The sequence below is a fragment of the Eufriesea mexicana genome, unplaced genomic scaffold (assembly GCF_001483705.2).
Source record: "Eufriesea mexicana isolate 0111107269 unplaced genomic scaffold, ASM148370v2 scaffold11475, whole genome shotgun sequence".
Classification (NCBI taxonomy): Eukaryota; Metazoa; Arthropoda; class Insecta; order Hymenoptera; family Apidae; genus Eufriesea; species Eufriesea mexicana.
Window position 1 is genome coordinate 12,148 of NW_016919092.1, and position 27,960 is coordinate 40,107.

At 35.0% G+C, this 27,960-nt stretch overlaps 1 protein-coding gene across 1 annotated transcript in view; it reads left to right on the plus strand.

Moving 5' to 3' along the window:
* Positions 1-828: 828 nt before the first annotated feature.
* LOC108553633 (uncharacterized) overlaps positions 829-27,960 on the plus strand; it is a gene marked incomplete at its 5' end in the record, with an annotated part of 107,820 nt that continues 80,688 nt past the window's right edge. The window contains 3 exons of the mRNA XM_017908619.1: positions 829-1,267; positions 14,664-14,897; positions 18,254-18,720. Of these exons, the coding sequence (XP_017764108.1) occupies positions 829-1,267; positions 14,664-14,897; positions 18,254-18,720 (1,140 nt within the window). The remainder of the gene's footprint in view (positions 1,268-14,663; positions 14,898-18,253; positions 18,721-27,960) is intronic.

The window sequence follows — 27,960 nt, forward strand, 5'->3', positions numbered from 1 at the left end:
CATCATTCGCACATCAAGCACATCATTCGCAAACCATACACTTTCTACCAACAATTCTCCCATACATAGAAACACCTAATCCTATTTTCAAGTGCTCAAATGTTCCTCAATGTTTAATACCCCAATTCCCAATTATTCGCCTGTTTTAGAAATCCACACTAAAGTACCAAGTCCATCATTCGCACATCAAGTACATATTCGCAAACTAGGCACTTCCTAATAGTAATCCTCCCTCACCAAGAAATATCTAATCCTATTTACAAGTGCTCAGGTGTTCCTCAATGTTTAATACTTCAATTTGACAATTATTCACCTATTTTAAAAATCCACATCGAAGTCTCATGTCCACATCATTCGCAAACTAGACAGTTCTTAACAATAATCTTCCCTCACTAGGAAATATCTAATCCTATTTACAAGTGCTCAGGTGTTCCTCAATTTTTAATACTTCAATTTGACAATTATTCACCTATTTTAAAAATCCACATCATTCGCAAACTAGACAATCCCTAACAATAATCTTCCCTCACGCAAAAACATGTAATCCTATTTTCAAATACTCCGGTCATCCACAAGCACTCTTGCCAAATTTCTAATTCTGCACTGTCAACGAATCACGGAATTCTAATTCGACTCAGCAATCACTCGTCACACCTGTCTCTCCATTCGCACCTAAAACTGCAATGCTACTCTCCACGCGAACCCCTAAAAGCAAGCACCTCTAACGGTCCTCCACTAGCGGTCAGGCCAGCCCCGGTATCTTCGGACCTTGAACGTCAGCTCGCGTCACAGAGCAGCGTGTAAAACGGAATTGCGTCATTGTTACAGGCGAGGAAGTCGTAACCGTGCCTCCGGCGAGCGGAGGTCAGGACAGCTGGAAAGTGCAGAGGCTTTCGTTGAGCAGCGAATCGCCGAGCAACCGTCGTAAAGGCTGCCGGCCCCAGCTGCAGCCTGGCAGCAAGCGCACACGCCCGGCGCCGCCAATCCCGGCCTTATCCTGCAAGGTCAATGCCAAGGACGTAGACGAGTACCTCGACTGGCCGAACAAGGAGAACACGCCCGGAAATGCCGTGAACGCCGCCGAGGGGACGACCGAGGCTCAGCTCGAGAACGAACGGCCGACCATGGGCTCGAATTTGAGTCGACACAACGGGAAAGGCCTCACCGGCCGCAGAACCCAGTCGTCCGGGAACCTGTGCGATCCCAAAGGGAAGCTGAACAGCATGGGCAAGATACTGGTGCCTTGCTCCAGCGCGCAGAGAGAGAGGTGAGTCGGGATTCTTCCTGTTTTCGTACTCTGGGTCTCTACCTAGGGGATTCCTGTGATGTTGGTTTTATCAGAGATTTTTCGGGGATTTATCGAGTCGTTGCTGGTGAAGTGGTCTCTTAGTCTCTGGAATTCTTTTCTATTCTATGACTACTATTGCGTCTGTAACGAGTAATTAACCCTTTGCACTCGAGAGGTGACTCTCAGTCACTATTTAATCAGATTCTGAAGATCGACGTTAATTAATATATCAAATTTAAAATTACCTAACGATGTGTGGAATGTCGAAGAAAAATAATTCCACGTCTTAATTTGCATGTGATTTCTCATTTACCATTTGAAAAATATCGTCGACTCGATGACAGAAAGTCTTCGAATGACTATTTTTCTGTAACGAAAAAGTCGTCGTCGAGTAAATTAAAATTAATCAAAATTTAATGTAATGTAACAGTGTACGAGGTATCGAAATCAAATAATTATACAATTCTTTATTTACTGCTGAAATAAGTATCGTCAGTTTTTTAGTGGAAAATCTTTGAATTTCTACCCTTCTCTAGCCAAAATATCGTCGAGTGCAAAGGGTTAAATGTATCGTGAGGATAAGTAAGCACACTCGTTTATGAGATTAGAGGATCTTTTCAGGGATGGAAAAATTGCCCATCTTTTAGTGGCTACTTGAAGTGGACTCTTTGGAATTCCTGTGTTTTGTATAGCTACAATTGGGTCTGTAATTTCGGTCTGTGATGAGTAATTAAATGTATTGTGGGGACAAATAGGCACACTCGTTTATGAGATTAGAGGATCTTTTCAGGAATGGAAAAATTGTTCATCTTTTAGTGGCTACTTGAAGTAATCTCTTTGGAATTCCTGTGTTTTATATAGCTACAATTGGGTCTGTAATTTTGAGCTATAATGAGTAATTAAATATATTGTGGAAACAAATAAGCACACTCGTCAATGAGATTAGAGGATCTTTTCACGAATGGAAATATTGTCCATCTTTGAGTAACTATAACTTCGTTGGAAGATGTCATATAACAGTCTACTTAGGCTGATTTTAAAGAATGAATCTTGTACTTTCATACTTTTAAATTGATTTTTTAAATATATTTTATTTCAACACACCTGAGGAAGAAATAAAGGTAGCTTTCTTTGTAAAAGATTTTACGAATTCAGAGGACTCTATAGGTCTTGGAAAATTTTTATCAAGATTCGTTTTACTCTGAAGTTATAAGGTAAAGTTTTCTCTTTCTAATGAACCCTTAAAAATTGATGTAGTTTTATCTCTGTAAAATTCAGCATTAATTATGCCATTAAGAGTTATATATTTTTAACAACTGCATTTTGAATTCTCTGTAAATTTTAGTATTGACAAGAATTGGTTTAAATTAGGTTTGGGTTATTATATTTTATACTAAGAGAAATACAATTTTTAAAAAATATAGGGGGTAGTAAAAAATGGATGGAAACGTGAATTTTGTATTATTTAAATAATGAAATAAAATTCTCAAATCTATATTGTTTGGTAACTATATATTTAAAAAGTAATTTGTAATATTAACTATTTTTAATAGTTCTTGGCTATTAGTATACAAAATTCTCGATTTAAAATATATCACGATGAATATTGTCACGAAATAATAAATATATTTTTTGGTAAATGTGAAGTATAGTAGAAAATCATCTCTAAAGATTAGTACATTATCTTTCACGTTTCATTTCGCAATAAAATAGTTAACAAAAATACAGTAGCTTCAAAATTGAAATAAATTTATGATAAATGCCATAAGCAGACCACTGTTAAATATCGTTTGTTTCTAAAATCGACCACTTCACGTGCAACAACCTAATAGATCTCCTATGTCTATTGGAAAATAGAGTCTACTTTGGTGATGTTGATCGACCGAGTGATTTATGAATGATTTATGAATGATTTATGAATCCCACGTTTGAGAGCTTGGCGACTGTGGGTAGACATTTTGGTAATGCTAGACTCGCTAGGTAGATCGAATACAGTGATTCAAGGTTAGTGTATTAAGTGGGGTGATTAGGTAGTAATTGAGAGGTAACGCAGTCCGTGCCTTAACGCTTTTACTGCTCCTCGAGAGTTTTGTAAGAGCTTTTTAAACGATTCGTTGTAATTACTATCGTAAATGCTTTCTTGTAATTTAGCGTAATTTAACAAGCCGTAGTTTAATATACTATAGCAAATTGGTGTTTTAATGTATCGTAACTCACACTGCAACTTATCATCACTGGAGGGAACAACGCTTCGCTGGTGTCAATGGAGAAATTTATTTTTATCCGGCAAAGCAACGGATCAACGGATTTTCGCTCGAATCTCTCGTTCGAATTTTTCCTTATTTATGAATGTTATTCGAACTTGATGTAACAAGCTTTGATACATCGTTTAATGCATTATTCATAAACGAATTTCAAATCGCGAGGCAATGTAAATTTTATTCAAATAACAATCGATGCTTGGAAATATCGAGTCAAACACTTGTTCCATGAGTCCTTTAACAAAAATAAACAAAATTTGTTGTTCTAAAAGATTAATAGAATATTCGAATTCATTCGCGAAGGAAAACTTTTGACTAATGATTAAACGGTGATTCAAACAATTATAAAAATTTTCAAAAATTTTTGAGATTCAGATTTAACGATAAATCTACGTTATTCCAATTGATACGAAGAAAATAAAATTATATATCAAATTTTAATTTACTCACAGAAGAGTATTTTTCAGCAATCATTGAACAGTTATTCAAATAGCTGAAAAATTATAGAAATTTATAAAAATTCCACAAATATTTTGAAGATCTCGAAGAAATAATTACAATACTTCCAGATTTTTCCAAGAATTTTGGAATTAAATAAAATTATAAATCAAATTTTAATTTACTCATAGAAGAGTATTTTTGAGCAATCATTGAACAGTTATTCAAACAGCTGAAAAATTATAGAAATTTATAAAAATTCCACAAATATTTTGAAGATCTCGAAGAAATAATTACAATATTTCCAGATTTTTCCAAGAATTTTAGAATTAAATAAAATTATAAATCAAATTTTAATTTACTCACAGAAGAGTATTTTTGAGCAATCATTGAAGTCATTGAAACAGCTGAAAAATTATAGAAATTTATAAAAATTCCTGAAATTTCTTGAAGATCTCGAAAAGATAATTACAATACTTTCAGATTTTTCCAAGAGTTTTGGAACTAAAGAAAATTATAAATCAAATTTTAATTTACTCACAGAAGAGTATTTTTGAGCAATCATTGAAGTCATTCAAACAGCTGAAAAATTATAGAAATTTATAAAAATTCCTGACATTTCTTGAAGATCTCGAAAAGATAATTACAATATTTCCAGATTTTTCCAAGAGTTTTGTAATTAAATAAAATTATAAATTAAATTTTAATTTACTCACAGAAGAGTATTTTTAACCAATCATTGAACAGTCATTCAAACAGCTGAAAAATTGTAGAAATTTATAAAAATTCCTCAAATTTCTTGAAGATCTCGAAAAGATAATTACAAGAATTACAGATATTTCCAATAATTTTGAAGTTTACATTGTACGACAAACATATATTCAATGAATATCTAGAAACAATCTAGCAAATAAATAAAACTTCCCTCGCAAAAGAATATTTCCGTGCACTCGTGAGTCAGGGAAAAAATTCAAAAATTGGAATTTACGAGAATTCCCAATTTTATACCTGACGAGAAACATTCTATTCGAATTCGTTCCTCGAATCCCCGAAGAAGAAGACGATCACACGTATAAATTTTCGTCGATTCTCGAGCCAAGGAAGAAGCTCTCCGTGAGGAGTAAGTGATTTTTCGTGTTTCTAATTCCGCCGGGTTCTTCCTAGCGTGCCAGGAGCAAACAGAATTTAATTTCGCGATAAAGTCAGTGGATACAAAAGATCGGTGGATATAAAGGAGAGGTCAGTTCGCGATCGAGCGTTTCATAAGGTATTCCAAGACCGTGTTCGCTTCGAGCTCGAATAGACTGTTGATACACTATTGCCCAAACACGCCGATTCTAATTAATATTCAGTCAATGTTTGGCTTACGTTCAGTCGTACAACGTGGGTTTAACGCGCTTGTCAACCGCCTCTCGATCGTGTTAGCTCGGAAGAACGTGATAGAGGAAACGAAAGCCCATGAGGCGTATAGCTATCGTTCGTTTAAATCTCCGCAGGTCAGGGACGTGCCTGTTATCTTCATTATTATTTTCCGCTTTTATTTTCACCATCTTTTTCCCAATTTTCTCGGGTCAAAAACGAAAGGAAACTTTCGTAAGTTGGATCACTCTTTTGATGTCTATATATAGAAATATCGTGTATTTACAGGTGACTATTTTAGGATTTTATTTTATTTTATTTTATTTTATTGTATTTTATTTTATTTGTATTTTACAGTCTTGGTAAAACATTTTACAGCTGGCAAAAGATAGGTAAAACGAAAAACGATCACGTAATTATGAGCATGCATAAATTAATAGGGACACAATACACACGTAATACGAAAAGTGTAAAAATCTTGAACAGGGTTAACGTGAAATAAATTATAATTAAAAGAAAAATTTTTGGGGATGTTATTTTGGAAAATTTTTCTTTGGAATTAGGTCTGAATAATGCAAAAATTGGATGTGAGTTGAAGTAAAATATTTGTAAACATTCATCTTATAGATTGATATATCTATAGATATAGATATTTCGTTTAGAATTTGCATAAATTATTTTTCTCTGAAAAATTGAATAAAATGATATAATTCTGTGAAAAGTTATTACCTTACAGGACTTTTCTCATATAGAATCTTCTACGGGGTTAACGTGAAATAAGTTGTAATTAAAAGAAAAATTTTGGGAAATATTATTTTGGAAAATTTTTCTTTGGAATTAGGTCTGAATAATGCAAAAATTGGATGTGAGTTGAAGTAAAATATTTGTAAAAATTCATCTTATAGATTGATATATCTATATATATAGATATTTCGTTTAGAATTTGCATAAATTATTTTTCTCTGAAAAATTGAATAAAATGATATAATTCTGTGAAAAATTATTACCATACAGGAATTTTTTCATATAGAATCTTCTACGGGGTTAACGTGAAATAAGTTGTAATTAAAAGAAAAATGTTGGGGGATGTTATTTTGGAAAATTTTTCTTCGAAATTAGGTCCGAATAATGCAGAAATTGAATGAGACTTGAAATAAAAAAATTTGTAAAATTCGTCTTATATAATCTATTTCGTATAGAATTGCATAAATTATTTTTCCTTGAAAAATTGAATAAAATGATATAATTCTGTGAAAAATTATTACCTTGTAGGACTTTTTTCCTATACAATTGTATAAATTATTCTTCTTTGAAAATGTAATAAAATGATACAAAATTCTCTGAAAAATTATTACTTCATAAAATTTTCTGAAATATTTCCCAGCAATATTACATAAAATTCAAAATTACTCGATACAATGCAGATCCCTATTTATTAAGCCGTGAACTGTATTCGAAACAATGATACATTCATCCAAGTGAGCTCTCCTTTTTTAAATTCAATACGACTTAAAGTGATTCAACTTTGAGCTGCCTGCAAGAACTAAATTCCCAACCAAATTTCTCTTTGTAAACTTCAACTACTTCGTTCAATATTCTTTTCCCCCAACTTCGTTATAATATTAAAAAAGAAACAATTATATATTCGCTTCAATGAATTCAAAAATGCACAATGCTCCATTCAGCTCGACCAAAATCGAGAGCAATATACACAGTATATATTCGTGTGTAATATTAACCCTTTGCACTCGAGGATTTTTTGGCTAAAGAAGAGTAGGAGTTCAAAGATTTTCTGCTATAAAGCTGACGATATTTTTGTCAACGGTAAATAAGAAGTCGTGTAATAATTAACACGTAGAATTATTTGATTTCGATACCTCGCACACCGTTACGTTATCTTAAATTTGACATATCAATGAATATCGTGCTTCGAAATTTTGTCAAACGGCGACTGAAGAGTGCCTCTCGAGTGCAAAGGGTTAAGCCACGGATTACACTTCCAAAAAATTTCATATTCGTTTTATCTTCAAAATACAAGGCGCCTGAAAATAATTAATTTCTGCTCCTTGAAAGAGTTAATTTCCGAATTAAATCTGTCTATGTAAAGTTCAGTTACACTGGTCCAACGTTCTCCTTTGCTCCAAAGCCATTATAATATTCCAAAAAATTACACACTCGTCCAAGTGAACTCTCGTTTTCCAAATTCAACACGACCGAAAGTAATTAACTTAAGCTCCCTCGGAGAGCTGAATTCACCGGCAAATCTCTCTTCGTAAAGTTTAGCCACCCTCATCCAACGCTTTCTCTCTCTCTTGCCCCAAAAGCTGTTACAACATTGCAGAAAATTATTCGCCCATAAATAGCGGAGGAACGAAAATTTTTGGAATTAAATTGCATCGAAAAGGTAGGAAATTCCGTGCGATTTCACCGAAATCGAAGGCGATACATGCAGATCCGTATCTAGCAAGCCGCGAACTACGTTGCTCGGGAAGAGTTGAAACCCTAGGGCGGAAACGCGTCGTAATTAAATCCACCCGGAAGATGAGGCAGTAAAGATAGTTGAGCAAAACGAATGCCTCGGTAGTTTCGCACGAATGAAATCCCCCTTTTGTCCCGGCTACAAAATTCTTCCGCGCAATAAAACCTAACTGCATTACGCTACCATATTCAATTATGTTGGGCGATTAACTGATAACGCGACCGTGGAGAGGACGACGTACAACGCGAAGGAATTCGTCGTAAAAACCGAGTTAATTCGTTTGTTTTTCACCACGCGAGAATGGGAAGCGCTACGCCGCTGCGCGTTGCTGGTAATTAGCGAAATTACCGAAAATAATTTCGACCACCTTCGAGTTCGCAATTAGACGACGAATTCGTTTCGAGGAGAAACGAAAATTCATTCCCCTTGTTCCAAGTTAGACGGGATACACGGAATTCCCCGGAATTCTGAATAAATCGCGGCGTTTGTTCGAAAAATTCGCACCTGCTTGATAATTCGCAGCATTTCCAATAATTTATGTATGGTTTTAATAATTTATAATAATTAATCATTAATTTTGATAGTAATAATAGTAATAATAATAATAATTTTTTAAATTAATAGTTAATTTTAATAATAATAATTTTAATAATTTATTTATTTTACTCCCAGAGATTATCTCACCCCCGAATATTTTTTTCGCTATGTGAAAACAAAAATTGGAAGCTTTTCTTATATTCTTTTGAACTTGGTGAAAGCTTTTATACTAAAATAAAAAAAGAAAAGCATGAGTATATAAATGAGAAAATAGAATTATTTACTTTTAAAATGAGAAATATAATTATTTTATTTGAATATTCCACTTACAGTACTTGCTGTACTTATTTTTAATATAGTTATTGTTTCTTATTCGTTATTTAGTGTAAATATCGCTGTAATAATTTATATTACTCGAAAAAATGAACGTTTTAATGATTTGTGCTTTTCCACGAAATTAATTTTAATAATTCGTGTTTCCCCAAAAGATTAACTCGCCCTCAAAAATTTTTTCGCTATGTGAAAACAAAAATTGGAAGCTTTTCTTATATTTTTTTAAACTTGGTGAAACCTTTTATGCTAAAATAAAAAAAGAAAAGCATGAGTATATAAATGAGTAAAAATAGATTCATTTACTTTTAAAATGAGAAATAAAATTATTTTATATGCTTTTCCACGAAATTAATTTTAATAATTCGTGTCTTCGAAAAAGTTAATAACGCTATTATAATTTATACTGCTGGAGAAAATTAATATCGCTTCGATAATTTATATCGCTCAAAAAAGTTAATATTACTTTAATAATTAGGGTCGTGTGAACTGCAGCGTGATTCTAGGAAAAGTTTCAGCGAACTTTATCATTAATTGCTGAACGAGAGCTGTCACGAAAATGTATACTTTTATTTTTATTAAACGCAACAGCGAGCGATAATAACAGCTGCATGCTCTTCATTTCCAATAACCGTATCATTTGCAGAAAAAATATTTTTCTCTTCTAAATCGAATTATTGTAAATTTCGATTAAAGAGGAGAGACACCTGCGCGATAATTTTCAATTCCATGGATCGTGATCGTGTAAATTGCAGCTTCCTGAAGCAAAATGCCAACAGCGGATTAATATATTCGTTTTACGGTTCTAATTATCGGGCCGTGGAAATTGCAAATTAATTGCGAGTCGATCCCTAAACGTAAATTACTCGATATTAATGAAGTTCAAATTACTAAGTGCCAATCGGTACCTTTTTCCACGGAATTTTACATAAACCTAACGATACCTTTATCCAACTTGCGAATCACTTTGCAACGAAATTAATTAAAATTAAAAATTTAATAAGTGTATCAACGAAACACGAAACCTATGCCTAAAAATCCTTAACTTATTTGCATCATGGCTCTACTTAAGGTGCCGTGTTCAGGCATCATCGACGTTCAACTAACGACTAGCTCGTATCACCGCGCGCATATCAGCACATACTCATAATGGCAGTTAAGAGGATTTTCACGACAAAAGTAAAACTTGTTAAGAATATAACGAACCGATGTAGATGAGATGCTCACAAAAGGGATCAAACGCGATCTGTGGCATATGAAGAGTATTCAGCAACCGGTAATGGGAAAAAGTCAGCTCGCGGATTATTCCGCGCTCAGCCGAAGCTCGCGGAATATTCCGCGCGCGGTGGTAGGCGACAGTCGTAGCTCGCGGATTATTCCGCGCTCGGTGATAGAGGACAGTCGTGGTTCGCGGAATATTCCGCGCTCGGTGATAGACGACAGTCGTAGCTCGCGGATTATTCCGCGCTCGGTGATAGACGACAGTCGTGGTTCGCGCAATATTCCGCGCTTGGATGCAAATGGGTTAACATCTCATTAACCCTTTCGCTATGATGAGCGTCGCCGCGAAGTCTCTTCCGTGGAACACAGCGAGGTGTCAAAGATGGTAACATTGCGATCATGCATTCGGTCTTTTGACGCAAATCTTTTGAAGAAAGAAAAGGAAAAACTGACCATCGCAATAGAGCTTGCAATTCTTTGCGAAGAGAGCTAAGAGAAGTGATAGCACTTGTCTTAATTTTTTACTTAAGCAATTTTTGTGACCAGTGACTACAGTCACCCGTCATGTGTAAATAGCGTCTCGTGGCCGATGACTATAGTAACTCATAGTAGCGAAAGGGTTAAACATCTCAAACACCAGCAGATAAGTATCTTCTTCCTGTTCTCCAAAAATAAAAATTTAATAAAAAATATACAAAATAGAAGAGATTCTAAAATTACATAAATTATACCTGCACCAGAAACGTATGAAATATGCTAAAATACTAAAAATAAATTAGATATGCAGGAAATATGCTCACCAAAAATATACCAAGAGTCTCAAATAAATTTCAAGACCCATTCAGCGTTAGTCGCCATAACCACAACTATGGCTGAGAATGCTCCGAGTCAAATTAACCGCAGAGGGAAATAAATAATAATAAATCAAGGTTGAATCAAGGGAAACACTGCTCGTAAACGGAATTAAGCCCGACGCTGTAGAGGATTTCTCGTTACGACGCGATGCTCGGTGTTGCTTAAACAACCAGCAACGACAGAGCATAACGTGGCATAACAGGTTGGTCGCGAGATAATTTAAAGTCCCTTTAAGGTCGGTCAGTCGCGGAACTGGGGCGGTTTCCATTAAATCCTCGTTTGCACGAAAACGGACGCACGAGCTGCGAGGGAACAGGGATGAACGGGGTAAAAAGCAGAGGGTAGAGGGTTAAAAGGCGCTCGAATCTTGATCTCATTTGCGTAAGTGCTGTTGTTTAACCTCGCAACAATATCGGGTGATACGAGAAATTTCTTTTCCCTTTGCCGATATACCCTTTGTGTTCAGAAAATTATTCGAATGAGGAGGATCCAATGAGAGTGAATACGAGATGTTGCAACTGGGAAAAATGAAAGCAAATTTTGTACAATTTTCACATCGATATTAATTTCATTATATTAACCCTTTGCACTCGAGAGTTACCATTTAATCAGATTCTAAAGATCGACGTTAATTAATATATCAAATTTAAAATTACCTAACGATGTGTGGAATGTGGAAGAAAAATAGTTCTACGTCTTAATTTGCATATGATTTTTCATTTGTCGTTTTAAAAATATCGTCGATTCTATGACAGAAAGTTTTCGAATTACTATTTTTCTGTAACGAAAAAGTCGTCGAATGCAAAGGGTTAAAATATCGCGATATTTAACATGATCCGTGCCACATGTACCATTTGTGGTACCATAAGAATGTTCGAGTTCCTTACCAGGTAACAGTCTCACACAACATTGTAAACGAAAGAGTATTAAGAGAAAGAAAATATCGGGTTGTCCGGAAAGTTCGTGCCGATTTTGAAGGCAAATTGAAACGCAGGAGATTTAAATTTTAGTATAGATTTGTTAAATCATATAGGTGTCGTTTGATTCTACAACCTTTCTCCATTTTTCAAGCAACTTGAAAATTCTGCTCTTCCAGAATCTCTCAGGCTTTTCAGCGAAAAACTTTTCTATGTAATTTTTTATCTCGACCAAGTTTTTTCCATTAAAGGAATTTTGTAATAATCGAAATAGGTGAAAATCAGAGAATGCGAGGTCTAGTGAATACAATAATTTATATTACATTGACCATATTTATTATATTATATTATAATAATTATTAATTATTAATTATATTATTATATTACATTACATTAAATATTTGGTTTTACCTTATTATATTTCACTAACACCTCTCCAAGATAATATTTATGATGCACGAATCCTTATTTAAGAATAAGAATCCTTGTTTCAAGAAATTTTTTATCAAATATATTGTGCAAAAAAGTTCCTAGAGAGTGGAGAATAAATAGTGTAAATATATATCTGGTACCAGGCAGTTGCAGAAAAGTGCAGTGGATTTTAAGGATTATAAAATGAAAATGTATCTTACAGACTTTTGACAGATGGAATCTGAAATGAAAATAATCTGCAGACTTTGCGGAAAACAAATTTATAACATAGTTCGGAGCGTGGAAGAAGTTGCGAAGAAGTATTTAAACAGGAAGTATTGAGTAATCCTAAGAAGTTTCGCGAGATTTCATCGCAAATAGAAGCGCAGCAAGGAATCGTAGTTTGTGAAACAAAGTGTTTACCTTTCATTCCTAAATACGTCATTTTCTTCCAACTTATTACCATAAAATATCCTTCAAAAAATAAAAACAGTATAATAACGACACTCGAGTTACGTACAATTGCAACTAGTAATAAAATAAATTACCGAACAAGCATATTCCCTATTACAAAAAATTCTTAAATTCCTTTCCATTTAAAGTTAACCTTTATACCTACCAAACGCAACAACTATTCTTCCAATCGATCCTATTTTATTCTATTTTCCATTTATTCCATACCTGTTACTCAATGCCCAATACCTTTGAAACACAACTGGCAAATTCTTTAATTAAATTACAAGAAGCGGCACGGTCAGCTTGCAGAATACAAACACCCTCATTGACCTGAAAAATCGTCGAAACAGCTACGAATTCAAACAGTAATCGCGAATAACGAACACGACATTGGAATATTAAAAGAAACAGTTACGAACGCGCATAACGCGTATATAAAGATACAGCCGATTAAAACGTCTTACCGTACAAATTGCTCCAGCGAATTTCGAAGGATGTTCACGCATATAACCTGTACAGCGCTCGACGAACGTGACTTCGGGAATGACAACACGTGCGACCCACGCGACATCTGTCGACGTAGTTCGTCACGAAACCGTGCATCATGGCTGACAGACCATATCACATGTGGACACAATCGCATAGCGAAACGAGATTCGCAATTTGTCCTCTTACGAAAATTTGATATCGCGTCTGGTATTGAACTTTTAAATCTCGATTAATACAGCACGGGTTAAAATAAATTAAGATAGCCAATTAAACTATGCAATAGTCCCATTATAGACGTTGCACATTAAGCCGTTTTCACACCGACTCGAACGACGTGATACATGCTTTGACTTCAAGCTTTCGTTACATTAAGCTCTGTTCACACGGAAATAAAATATATATAGTAGAAATGAAATAGATATTGAAATATATTTTTTTTAAATCTGCAGATGTGTCATTGCACGAGATTAGAAAGTAAATTTTCCCATTTCTCTCTTAAATATTAGAACCTTTAATTTTTCGAGAGAAATTTTGTAAAATATAGAAATTAAAAATTTTCTATATATTTCATTGTGACATTTTAACTTATGGAGCTTATATTCTACTCTGTATTCTACTGTGAATGAAATATAAGGAGAATTTTGGGGTTTTATTTATAATTATAATTATAAAAGTTTTATTTATCGTTAAGAGATGTAACTAACCTATCAAATTGAACCTTCATTGCTCCAATTCTATGTTAAGTCAAACCTCGTGTATACACGTACCAATTAACCCAGGGAAGTAGACAAACACCGAACAATGTAAATTATGCAAACATCGACAATACGTTTTCTTGCAACATCTGCCTTTCTCGTTTAGCCTTAAATTAAAAAGCATTGTTTGAATTAGGTAATCGGTTGCTGTTTCACATTCCATATAAAGGAAACATGGACTATATAATACGATATTACATCAAATAGTACAATATCGATTACGGTATAAAATGGAACATTTTGAACTTCCAATTTTTGTATCAAAAATATTATGCAATGTAATATCTTTAATTTCTGCAAGGTTTTCCAGAAGAGAAAATATTTGTTTCCACTCTGTAATATTGAAGTAAACATTTGTGCAGGGTGAAAACGAATTTCAGTTGTAAAAATAGTGAATTAAAAATAATTGAAAAGCAACCCTGTATTTACCTGGATTTTTAAGATGGCTTTTATATATTGTTCAATTTACTTTAACGAATGAAAATGTTTCGCCATAGTTAAATCCAAAGCTACACGAATATGAAAAAATGTTGCAAAATTTTAGTCCACACAGATTTCCATTAGTTTAAATTATTTTCATTTTTATTTTTCTAAAATTTACATTAAACGTACCAACTGTAGCATGATTCTTAAACAGAGTGGCATGAAACTTTCCTCGAGTAAAAGAACTAAAGGAAATTTCGTTCTCCAAGCTCTTTTCGTCGAAATATATCTGACACTTCTACATGAAAATTTAATAGAACTTCAACTGCAAAATTTAATTATACTTTTTCCTGCTAATCTAATTTTAAGTTTGCTTTAAAACGACCTTTTATTTCACACGAGGTTTCTAGGGAGATACTTAGGACAAGTAATGCTTCTGTGCAGATATAAATTCTGTGGCTCCTTGCCCAATCATCTAGATGACAAGGACGTGCTGGACGACGATCCAAAGGAAAATAATAACGTAATGACGGATACTATCACTGGAAATCTTGGTGGAACACTGCCACACAAGAAACGATCGTTGGGCGTACACTTTTCAGACAGTGGACCAACTGGAACCCTGGACCTCGTGAAACATCGATCGCAAGACTCTCTGGATGAAAACGATCCTTGGAGGTATGCCATCAGTCATTTCTCTAGATTATCCTGCTAGCAGTAACAGGACGTATGTAGAACATGTGTAAAGCTAGATAAAATATTTATGCCAATTATAAGAGAGTATTGGGAACGGTATATCACTTGGTCTGCAGAAATTGGGAATAAAAATAGAGCTAGTAAATTTGTTATCCATGTCATGACATTTATTTTGCAAAGTATCTTAGTATTAGATATAAAAATAATAAAAATAGTTTACTATACTCTGTCATAATTATTGAGAAAGATATATGTCAACTATAAGAGAGTATTGGGAATAGTATGTCACTTGGCCTACAGAAATTGAGAATAAAAATAGAGCTAGTAAATTTGTTATCCATGCCATGTCATTTATTTTACAAAGTATCTTAGTAGATATGAAAATAATAAAAATAGTTTACTATACTCTGTCATAATTATTGAAAAAGATATATGTCAACTATAAGAGAATAGTGGAAACAGTATATCACTTGGAATACAAAAATTGAGAATAAAAATAGAGCTAGTAAATTTGTTATCCATGCCATGACATTTATTTTACAAAGTATCTTAATAGATATGAAAATAATAAAAATAGTTTACTATACTCTGTCATAATTATTAAGAAAGATATATGTCAACTATAAGAAAGTATTGGGAACAGTATATCACTTGGAATACAAAAATTGAGAATAAAAATAGAGCTAGTAAATTTATTATCCATGCTATGATATTTATTTTCCAAAGTATCTTAGTAGATATAAAAATAGTAAAAATAGTTTGCTGTACTCTCTCATAATTATTGAGAAAGATATATCAAATTTTGTATCGAGAATGAATAGAGGTATTCAGTGTTAAAAATAAAATACATGGTAGTACACTAATCGCAATATTGTACATAGAATTAGGTAAGGAAATAATTTAGTGTGAAAATGGTGGATGAACGTATTTAAAATTCTATGACTGAAGTAACCTTATGAATCTACTTATTTTTACTATTTATTTACTATTTACTATTTACTACTGATAAATCTACTCTTTTTATTTAAATTAAAATCTCGTGAAAAAATTATTTTCAGTCAAATCAGTCACAGTATTTTGCTGTGCTACTGAATTATCAAGTCCTAGTTGCAGCAAAGTGAATTAACGACAGGAAGAGATTGAATAAAATATAACGAAACTCGGAAGACGCTTTGACAAAGTATACTTTACAAGATTGTTACGACTTTTCTCTAATTTATACGAGCGATCTTAAAGCAACAGGATTCTCTTAACGTAGAATTTTCAGTGTTTCGAGAATAATGCGCTTCTTCGTGGATAAGTTCCACCAGGTGTCGTGTTAATCGCGAAAGCCATTAAAATAACCGCAAAAATAGGTATCGCGGACTGAGATAATACAATTGCGGCATTTACACAATTTGCATAACAATTCTGCAACAAAATGAATATTGCAACGACGCGTATAAATTAATGCAAATGAGATGATAAGACCCACCAATTTTATGAAAATTCCACGGCACAACGAAAAAGAAACATTTTTTAAACTAAAAATTTGTTTCATTGCTCTAATAAATATTCATTACTACGAGAGAACATTAAATTGCAAATTAATAATCGCTGCAGAAATATTCGAAGCTCGACTTACAATTTACTAAGTATCTCAGTTTTACAGTGAATTTAATATATTTGGAGAAAATTTTAAAATATGTGATAGTGAAAATAAATAGATGATGGACAGCATATCGGTTCGTTATTCCTGACAGAAAATCGATTTTTAAATATTCTAAAATATACGAAATTGTTTTACCTCAGTCAAGCTAAAGTATTACGTTCTGTATGTTCACGCATTTGATCTCGTAAGTCGTTTAAATATGTACCAAGTTTCGCCTCAAGTTTTAAACACGAGACCATCTTCACCAACTAGCTTCGAAACCTACGAAGTACATACTAAGACGCCTGACAAGACACTTTGTCCCACATACAAACGTTTATGAATCCATTCAATGCCAAGATATTTAGGAACAAGGTCACCATAAATTGCAACCTAATTCTGCGTCTTTCACGGACTCGTGATTGTTGCGATACTACAATCCACCTAATTTAGTTACCATTCGCTATTATACTCTATGTTAATGAGAATAATTAAAATGATATATGAAGAAAAATAAATATATGCGCATATCTAAACAAAATTCAATATTAATTTTGTCAAAAGTAATTGGACATGTTTGATAATTACAAAAATAAAATTTTTAAAATTATTTTCAATTTGGTACTACTAAAATTGAATTTTCCATGTGGCCTAGTTACACAACAACAATAGTTACTTATTATTAGTGAATCATTGTATCCAAATCAAAATCACTTGTATAATATCTCCGATAATGATCCTCGTGATTCAAACGTTCCTTCGTTACTTATACAACAAACGTTGCCACTCGACAATGTTGACCCTGTACAACCTGTAATTTCCATTGTCTATAAGAGAATGATTTCTAAATGAGCAAAGTTTCTTCCTTTGAATTGAGGACTATAAATCTACGATTGCTACAATCGAATTATCTAGCATCAGTACAATCATATAGTAATAAAATACAGGATATAATGGTAAATAAATAAAATAAAATTGAAAAATACAGATGCCTTTATATATCATTTCTAAATCACATGACTTATAGGAATTAAATAAATCACAATTCCCTTCATTCTCACATTTAAAACTCCATCATATTCCTGACTATATAGTATATAGCATACTCTATCATATTCCTAATATTGTCAAACTCATCCTCTATTTCACTATAGAAGGATTTAACCACTTGCGCTAGAAAGACGTGCCACACACGTCGAGATGCTTTTGTTCCAAAATCGCCAGCGACGTGTACACCACGTGGATAGGCATTTATCGCAGAAATAAAAATGACGTGGGTTGCACGTCGACTAACAACCAGATCGTTCATTTCCCGAACTATAGATTCAGAGTGCACAGCGTCGCATAGTGTCATTGATATTTTGGAAATATTTCAGAATCGATACGGTATCTCGCGGCGCCAATGTGACACCTTACGCGTGTTATACTGTAGCGCACGGCACTGCAACCGTGAGTTTATTGGTAGCGCAAGTGGTTAAATTTAAATCGGGCCAAGAATAAAAATAAGCATAAATCAGATAAGAAATACTCTCCATTTCACCACAAGGAAATTAAAGATTCTTTCCTCCATCAAAATTAATTTCAAAATTCCAATTCAAAATGAAATACACGTATAAAAATATGAAAAAGCTGTATAACATATAAAATGTAACAGAAATTGTATCACATTTATCACATGCTTGACTGGAAAAATGGTTGATTGTCGCAGGTACCAACAGAGCGACCTTGATCTAGTACGATGTCGCCATGGGAATTTCGACTCCGTGAGAAGAAATCGCAGTGTCGACACGGTGTCGGGCGACCCGGCAAGAAGGTACAACCGGGGCACGTCCCTGGAGGACAGGTGTCAACGAAATGCAGACCTCGACTTGGTCGGCACGTTGCCTAAACGAAAGCAGGACAGCAGGAACGGCGAGAAGACATCAGACACGATCTCTTCATCCTCGCAGTCCTGCGTACCCAACACTGCGGACGACGATCTGCTGATGCAGATCGTGCATAAGCCTGATTGCGAGTTGGTCAGGCATCGACAACAACTTAGCAAGTGCATCGATTTGAAGTTGAGCAAACTGGCTGGCGGGGAACCGCAGGATCAAGGTTACGCGTCGGAGAGGTCTCCAGAGGATGAGCATCCGCCATCGTTGCCTGGTCAACCGTTCCCAAATATAACGCCTGGTGAGTGAGCTTTTGTACTCGTACCAGTGCATGCTAGACTATTAGACCTCGTGATATTTTACACGGGGTGTCCCAGTTTCCTGGGTAAAGACAGAGTGCGATGTTGGACCGCGTACGTTAACCCCTTATCTTGCGATTTAAGTTTGCGATGACGCGTGTCATAGTCAATAGCAACTTCGGATGTGTAGAGACACGTCTAGTCACTACAACTGAACGCAGCAGAAAATAACACGTAATTGAGACGGCAAAACATGGACGAAAATTAACCCTTTGCACTCGAGAGGTGACCCTCAGTCGCCATATTTAATCAGATCCTAAAGATCGTCGTTAATTAATATCTGGAATTGAAAATTGCCCAACGACGCGTGGAATATCGAGGTAAAATAATTCTACGTCTTACAATTAATTTGTAACCATTTTGAAAATATCGTCGACTTTATGGCAGAAAGTCTTCGATTTACTATGTTTCTGTAACGAAAAGATCGCCGAGTGCAAAGGGTTAACCGCGAGACTGATCCGTGTCGTTTACATTGGGTCGTACTTGGAGAACACGGCTCTCACACGTCGCACTCGAGTTTGGCCCGATTCATTTACCACGTGTCTCGCACGATATTGTAAACAGAGGAGATAACGACAGAGTTCTGAAGAATGGAGTAAAAATAAAAATTGAGTTTCTATTCATAGTGATAAATTGTAATTTCGATTGGTCATAGATCTTGATAAAGTTTGGTCGTTCATTAGGTGTGATGTACAGTTAGTCATGATGTCACCAACATACGGTGATGGAAAGAGATTAATTGAACACAATTCTGAATTTATTAAATAATTCTAGAAAATTCGAGTAAAAAGATAGAAATAGATATATCATTGATTAAATATTTTATAGAAAGAATTATATACTATAAAAGAATGTCCACGTGACAATGTGCAAATATCGGAATTGCTTATAATTCAATTATTTAGAGCCATTTATCCGAAGAACTCTGAGAATTCTTTTAAAAATATCATGTCGAAATTAAATTATAGAAGTTGACGCTTGCCGGTTCGAATAAAAGTTGGATTTTAATTTCAATGAAACTTCAACATGAAGTTAAACACGTGGACACTGTGGTATTTAATTATGCATGAAATAAGATAATACAATTTTATCCCGAGAATTAAAAGTTTTACTCTCTTTCATGCCCGTTGTGTTTGAATCGAAGAATGCAATTAGTCGAGGAATAAAACTTTTATAAAACCTCGTGTTCCATAATAATACTGATTATCTTTGTGTTATAAAATGCGAATAATACAGAAAAATGAATTATAACCAGGTACACACAATCTTCGATCCTGGGAAATTATTTATAACGAAATTGACTAATGAACATACGAATTATAATTTTTCCGGTTTTTAGTGGAACTATACCTTTCGACTGTTAGCAAAATTAGTCAAGGATGTAGCAAAATCGAAGATCATAAATTATTAGGGATAGATCATAAATTATTAATAATTACGAGATTGCACTATTTGAAAGAAAGAGTTGCGAGGAATCCAGGAATCTGTAAAAACGCGTCGAGGAGTCACTACTAGCGTTCATGATACAAATGTTCCTTGACCAGGACAAAGTAGTTCCACCCCTGGAACGTTCGTTAGGAAGTCTTAACAAATGGTTAAACACGATAATCTGTGAACCAAACGTAACATATCTACCCTAGTGCTTTCCGCTTTTTCCCCTAGGTCTGGCCACCACCAACTCCCCCAGCGCGAAATTCTTCACCTTCCATTTGCAATTTCTCTCGAGCTAATCGTTTCGAAACTTCTTCCGTTTCGTTGCCTTTTCCCTTTACTCGTTCGCGTTCTCTTTTCTGGCCAATTCAGCCTCAGCTCGTTGTTCTTATTCCTCTAGCTGTTTATTTTCAGCCACCACTCAAACCGGCTTTAATATCGTTTCGTTACAGCGTGTCTGCGCCTTTGCTATTTTTCTCCCACCACGGCTTACCTTTTACCATTCATTTTTACGTATCTTTCAAATAATTCCTTATCTCTCCCCGAGATCGCTCTGTAATTTTCCTTCCTTCGCCTTTGCCCCGGTTCTCTCCCCCATTCACGGTATTATTCGACTTCTTTTCGCGAAAGTTCTTTCATCCTACCCTCCCCATTGGCAGGCTTCCCTTTACCGTTGTTCGATAACTTTGTTGGCTTTCCAATCTGTTTGCCGAATCCCGCTGCTTTCTTCATCCCCTCTGTGCTTTCCATATCGCTTTGTAATTCCAGCGCGTGTATCGTACCCCAATTCTCCTCTCTGCCCTGGTAATTGATGCTTAGCATAATGCCGATGTCAAGGGGAGGGGTAATTCTCATCGCATGGCCGATGTTCCATCTACCAGGCATAAAATGTGAGAATACGCGCTATTCTACACGCACTTGATAGCTATAAAAAGGGAATTATAGCGATAATTATTTGCAAGTGGTTATTAAGTTGCTCGGCAAGCTCGTGGAGCCCCTGACAATCGATATTAAACCCTGCCGCGTATTTAGCGAGATTAGGACAGGATTATTTATTGCGAACGTCTGACAGATAATGAAACGCTGAATTCGTGCAAATAGTGCTGGCAGGTAGACCTTATTTACCTAGTTATTCAATGCAGCAGTTAATGAGAAATATTCGAAGCTGGTGGACAGAAAAGATAGGCCGGTTCTTTCAACAAGACCTCGTTGAATTTAATGTATCGATGAGCAGGCAATAAATGTTGGATATTAGCTATAATTTTCCATATAGCAAGGCAGGTTTGTTAGATTTGACGTTTACGATCTTGTTATTGCGTATTGCGAATTAGATTCTATTATACGCAGTAAAAGTAATAACAGGGGCTAAATTCATTTTCACCCCTAATTCTCTAATTAAATTACACTCCGTTGAATGTAAACAGGCACCCGCATGCGTTCGATTAACTCTTTGGGACACGGTGGGATTAAAAGTGTGCTACCTTTTGATGCAATTGCAATGGTTAACATCTATTCTCCTATTTGTTAGTTACCATCTATTCTCCTATGGATACTATGAATTTTAGTGACCGTCAAAAAATAGCTAAATAACTTTGAACCAACATGAACTCATATGACACCGTGGGATCCACCCTATTTGAGTCCCATCCTATAACAACAAATTCATTTAAATTGTTATTATTTTACATTATGCGATTCCTTTATTAGTATAAATATACCAATTTTGTTTCATTTAAAACGCAATAAAATTTCTATGCAACATGGGTTTATTTTATTATCCGAAATCCTGTGCCGCAAAGAGTTAAGAGTGCAATCGCGTTTATGCGTGTACTCGAAGCTTTATAGCAATTAGCACTCGCGATCAGGTAGCGTCCAGCTCGCTCATGCTACAGCCTAACTCGCGGTACTCACGGTATTTTATCGTATCCTGACAATATCGAGATACTCCACATGCAAGTAGCTGGAATGTATCCTTGTTTCGATTTCGATCATGCTTGTAACGTTTCGTCCCAAGTTAAATAGCGGATGATTAATACTAGATTTACGAAACCCGGCAATTTAACGGAATGATTGCTCCAATTCTATGATGGTAACAGATTTAGTTAACTTATATTAAGACTGTTAATCCTTTGCACTTGACAACTTTTTAGTTAGAGAAGAGTAAAAATTCAAAGATTCTCTACTAAAAAATTGACGATACTTTTCTGAGCAGTAAATAAAGAATTGTATAATAATAGAATTATAGAATTATTTGATTTCGATACCTCGCACACTGTTGCATTACATTAAATTTGATATATTAATTAATATCGATCTTCCAAATTTTATGAAATGGTGACTGAAGATCACCTCTCGAGTGCAAAGGGTTAATATAATATATAATTGTTTTTAAATTAAACTAATCGTTAAAGAAAAAGGCACGTGGTGTCCTTAATCTGTCAATTTCACAAGTGTCCTTAGAAATAGGTATACAGATAGTGTCCGTAAACCTAGTGTTAATCATTGCTTATGCAACATGGATCTATTTTATTATCCGAAATCCTGTGCCGCAGAGTTAATGAACCTTCCGCGTTAAATAAAACAACCGATGCCCAGCAACGTGATAGAGGATCTAATCCATTAATCATTACCAAAGAACGCATCGTTTTCATTCGTCCAGCGATAACTACCCCCGTTCCCCGAATTCACCACCGAGCGTAAATACATACTCCTTGCAAACGCGATCCTCAACTCATTAAATTTCCCTCGAACGTTCTCCTCTAAGCTAAAGCCCACGTTCAATCGCGACTACGCTCGCTCGTTTTTGTAGCAACTGCCAGCTTAATGAGTGCAGTTAGCAGGCGTACAATATATAACCCGGCAGAGGTTTCATCGCGTCAAAAGCGTCTGGAGGATTTCGAGCATCCCCATTTCCCTCGCCTCGGCCTCTCTTGTCCATCCATCGCTTCCTGGCTCCTTAGTTCCATCATTTTCCAGCACTCGCGGGCTTTTTGCCGTCTAGCCTGCGTCGCATTAAGTGGAATAGGGGTAGAAACACAATGGCCGTGGTAAGGACGAGGACAGGCCAAGCTTGACATACTTTTGTCGGCTGAATTTCGCGGATAAGACGCGCCCAGGTATCTTCTAGGGCCCTCCTTTGTCGCTGATAGGCGACGAAGCGCGCGTCGAATTCAGGACTCTTTGTCGCGAAAAGCAACGCGCCAGTTAAAATGAATGTGGCCGCGGCTCCTCCGTACCTTTTTCCACCCCCTTTCCAGCGTCCTTACATCCTATCCATCTTCAATTTTTCGCCGGTAATCTGTTTCCAATGGAGAGAGATACTCCGCCGCTGAAAGCGTAATAACGTTTGCTCGCGCGAATTCGTTCGAGTTTTATTTCCTTTTTCCTCTCGTTTCTTCCTCTTCCTCTTTTTCCTCTATTTTTCGGAGTTAGTTTCTCTCGTTATTAATCGGAAAATGGCTAGGTCCCTGCGTGAAACGTGACTGGTTCTGCAGAGGTATTTTTCGATACTTCGAAATCATCGCAATTTCCAGTCTTGTTGATCAATCTGAAATGGATCGATGGGTTTTATGATGTTGCGAAACATGCTCTTGCGCTTATATCGAGTGTAGGTTATAAATAATAAATGTATTTCTTCGAATACCATATATAGAATTTTTCTTCTCTTTTCTTTCAATTATTAAATAAGTTGTCTAAATTGATATAGAATGCAGTGGGACATTCTTTTATTTATTCTTCGGTAATGGAATATGCTTTATTTATTTATAAAATATTAGCATTTACTACAAAAACTCCAAATTTCTGTGGAAGTAATAAAAAATTTATTTAGTGGCATGTTCCCTTTTATTACCAATAAAACATTTCTTATATATTTTTTCCTTTAATTTTTCTTCTTTATGAATTTTATTATCTTTTGCCAATTTTTACATTTTTAATATCGATATCCTCTTCAACGATGAATTGTTAATTATTTTGTCGAATAAAAATATAATCCTTGCTCATTTTTCTTTATTTTTTTCAAATTTATAATTGGAACATTTGTCTGAGATTCGTTCGACGTATATACTCGTCATTGTTCGAATTTAATTACGCACACCGTAAAAGTTTTTTTAAACTAAATTCTGCAGTTGACTGGTTAAGAATGTTCAATAGATCGTTCGCACCCTAAAACTTTCACGACAAACTCTCCGTACTTCCAAAACTCTGTCCCCCAAGACCCCCTGTTAAACTTTTAGATGTTCCATAAAAAAGTCGTTGCCGAAGGTGATAAATTTACTTTATTGATTTTGCCATTTTTATACGATGCGCAGAATAATCGTGAAAAGAAAAGGAGAAAATATAATAATCGAAAAAGGAAATGAAAAAAATTTATCTCTTAAAAAAAAGAAAAGAAAAAAATATTTCGAATTTTTTAATTTTGCGCAAGATAATTTATGAAAAACGAATATGTAATTAATTTATTACGCTGTGTAATATTTCAAGTACCGTACAGTGAAAAAGACGCTCCTCTATCTGGTATCTGGTTTTATACGGTCTAAACAACGCAGGTAGAGATTGAAGCGTAGGCGAATAAGTGGGTGGCTGTGTAGTATGGCGTTGACACAACAGGCTTGCGGGAAATATATCGAAGCGTGGACCATGCATACGCAAAACTTCCCACGGCTGATAACAATCCGGAAATCGAACGTTATGGAAACGAGGACACCTGTATTCCCCTGTTTACAGTGCCAGTCTCCCTCCAATCTTGCGTCGAACTTTGCCCAGCTTTCCGCCAACTTTATTCGCTCGCCGGTGTTATTTGCCACGAGCTCGCGAGGAAATACAAGCAATGGTGCCTGCATCGGATAAATACACGCTGCAAAGTTTTATCCCATACGCCTAGCGTCGCGAAATCACTCGTAACGATAAGACCGTTAACGAAATACGAATGACGCTATGCAACGGTGATAAATCAGTAAGAGAAACTAGGGAAAAAGCAATATATATTTCCTAGTTTTCAATTTTCGTAATTCCAATCCGAATTAATTACAAATACGTCAATGTATACTTTCATTCCATTAGTTTGTATATTACAAATGAAAATTTGAGAAAAAATAATTCAATGAGAATGAAATAAATAAGTTTGGTTAGTTTGGTTAGGTAAAAATGTATCGACTTACCTCGCTACGCTGTATGCCATATTTCTTCGATATTGACACGTATTTACATATATGGTTGGATAAATTTTCCAAATCTGGGGAAATAATTCATAATATATACAAAGAATGTCGTCTTGCTGCACTTTACGTTCACTTAACCTTGCACGCACACGCTTTATTCTATATTCTTTTTACTCGTTTCTACGCGACGATCACATCGTATACAATCGATAAAAATGACACGTGGCACATCGCCGCGTATGCTTGCTCCTGTGTTTAAGGGTAAACGAGATAATTGCACGGGTGTCCGTTCTCGTCACTAGGACTGCGGACAGCGCCATCGTGTGGCGGACGAACAAAAATCGAACGAAATCATAACGCGTATCCGCGGTCACGTGGAGTAACGAGGAATCCTTTCTATCTGTACTACGTGTTCGGCTGTGTTAGCGATCATTAATCACGCGTGGCCTGGCTCTGTTATAAAGTTATAAATTACCGTTGAAAATGCATCAGAACGCGTCGGAGAAACAGTGAATCTGCACGAAGAAACGAATACTACGCGGCATTTTCCCTTTATTCTCGCGACGGCTAATATTATGCCGGTAAATGTGTATTCCGTAATTGAAAGCGTGCTCTAACGAGCGATCTTGTCCTCGCGTTGATACAACTCGGCCTGGCGTTATTGATGCAATTTGCGAGGAAATAAATCAACCGGCCAGTCATAAATTTCGTCGTATCGCGTGGAATCTCGAAAAGCGATAATTCTACGAGTAAGCTTATAACAGGGCTTCGAGGTTAACCCTGTGATTCGTCATACGTGTATCAACAGCGAAGCGCGAATGAAGAAGTTTTTCGAAGAAAATATTACGCGTGAACGGGGCCACGAGTCGTGTTGTGTGATCAGTGTTCGTGTATGCTAAATCATTTTCTCGTGTGCAGTGTAATTGTTCCAAGAAAAAATCACTGAAGGTATATATTATCTCGAATGATCACGATATTTTTTCCTGTTCGATAAAAATGCTTATTTCACTGATTTTAATTTTTTGCTCCTAAGAATTATATTTTTATTTCTTTTTTTTAAAGACGAAATTAATTTTAAATTCTACGCCGATTAAACCTTTTTTCACTCTTGATAGAGGGCACTGTAGGTTATTAAAAGTACAATTTCTCGAATAAAAATTTTTATATTATTTATCACGAATTGGAATTATATTTTATTTAAACTTTGCCATTATCTTTTAAACTTGTTAGGTAAAAATGCTTATTTCACTGATTTTAATTCTTTGCTCCTGAGAATTATATTTTTATTTCTTTTTTTTTAAAGACGAAATTAATTTTAAATTCTACGCCGATTAAACTTCTTTTTACTCTTGACAGAGGGCACTGTAGTCGAATAAAAATTTTTATATTATCAGTAATATATCACGAATTGGAATTATATTTTATTTAAGCTTTGTCATTATTATTTAAACTTGTTTTATTATTTTCTATAAAAATTGTGATAGGGTGCATTTTTAATATATCGACATCTAGTTAAAATAAAACGACAATTTAAACCGAAATACTATTAAAAATAGGAAATAAAGATTTTACAATTGTTTCTTAAATCGTACTGTATTTTTGCTGTAATAATAACCGAGTCGAATTTATAAACGATTACAGGGTAGCTAGAAAAATGCATTAATAAGTTCGTCAGAGAGTGAAGTTATCTAAGAAAGAATATAAAGCGATGGATTTAAATACAATTGTCCTCGATAGAGGGTACAAGCGAACTTGCTTCGGGCTATCTTTCAAATAGGTCGTCGTTCAAATAAGATACAATATTTGATACGATCCGAGAAGAGAAATTTATTAAGATATAATTAACGAATAATTTGGAAATTAAACAATAACTTTTCATTTAATAATTTCAAAATTGAAATTCGTTACAAAAAATTCATTTCGCTCGTTGAAAAGGTATTTATTAAATTTAAATCAATTCGAATATTATCAAAAACGATAAAAATCATGAACCAACTATATTATCCAACTTTCTTTATCATTTCAGAAATTGATATCTCCTTGAATAAATATGGCTGACAAAATTTCTCATCTGCTACAGTGAAGGGACTAAAAATTATTACAATTGTACGAAATACAATTACACAATTTTGAAGGTAATACATTTTTCTTCGTCAACGCAAAGAACATTCCATTACCGGTTTGGCTAATTAGAATATTCAGTAACACTCGTTGTATAGATATCACCGCAACCATACTCATTATTCTTTTTTCTTCGAAGACTAAAACAGGCTCGCTGGTTCCTCGCTGATTTCCCCAGCAAGCCTGGTGAAAACGGCTAAAGGTTGACAGTAATTAATCGTTGGGCCAAAATGTGGGCAGGAGTGGTGGAAAAAGTTGAGCGGATCGGGTTCGAGAGATTACACGTCCGGCTCCGAAAGAGTTTTGAATAACTAATGCAGCATTTACCACCGTTCCCGACAATTTCCAGGCAATTTGATCAATAACGGGCTGAGTGTTCGTCGCAGGTTTGCATCTCGCACGGATATGTTTGTAGCGCGAGGTGCGAAATCTACATATTTTCAATTTCAATCTCATGCATTCGAAAAGAGC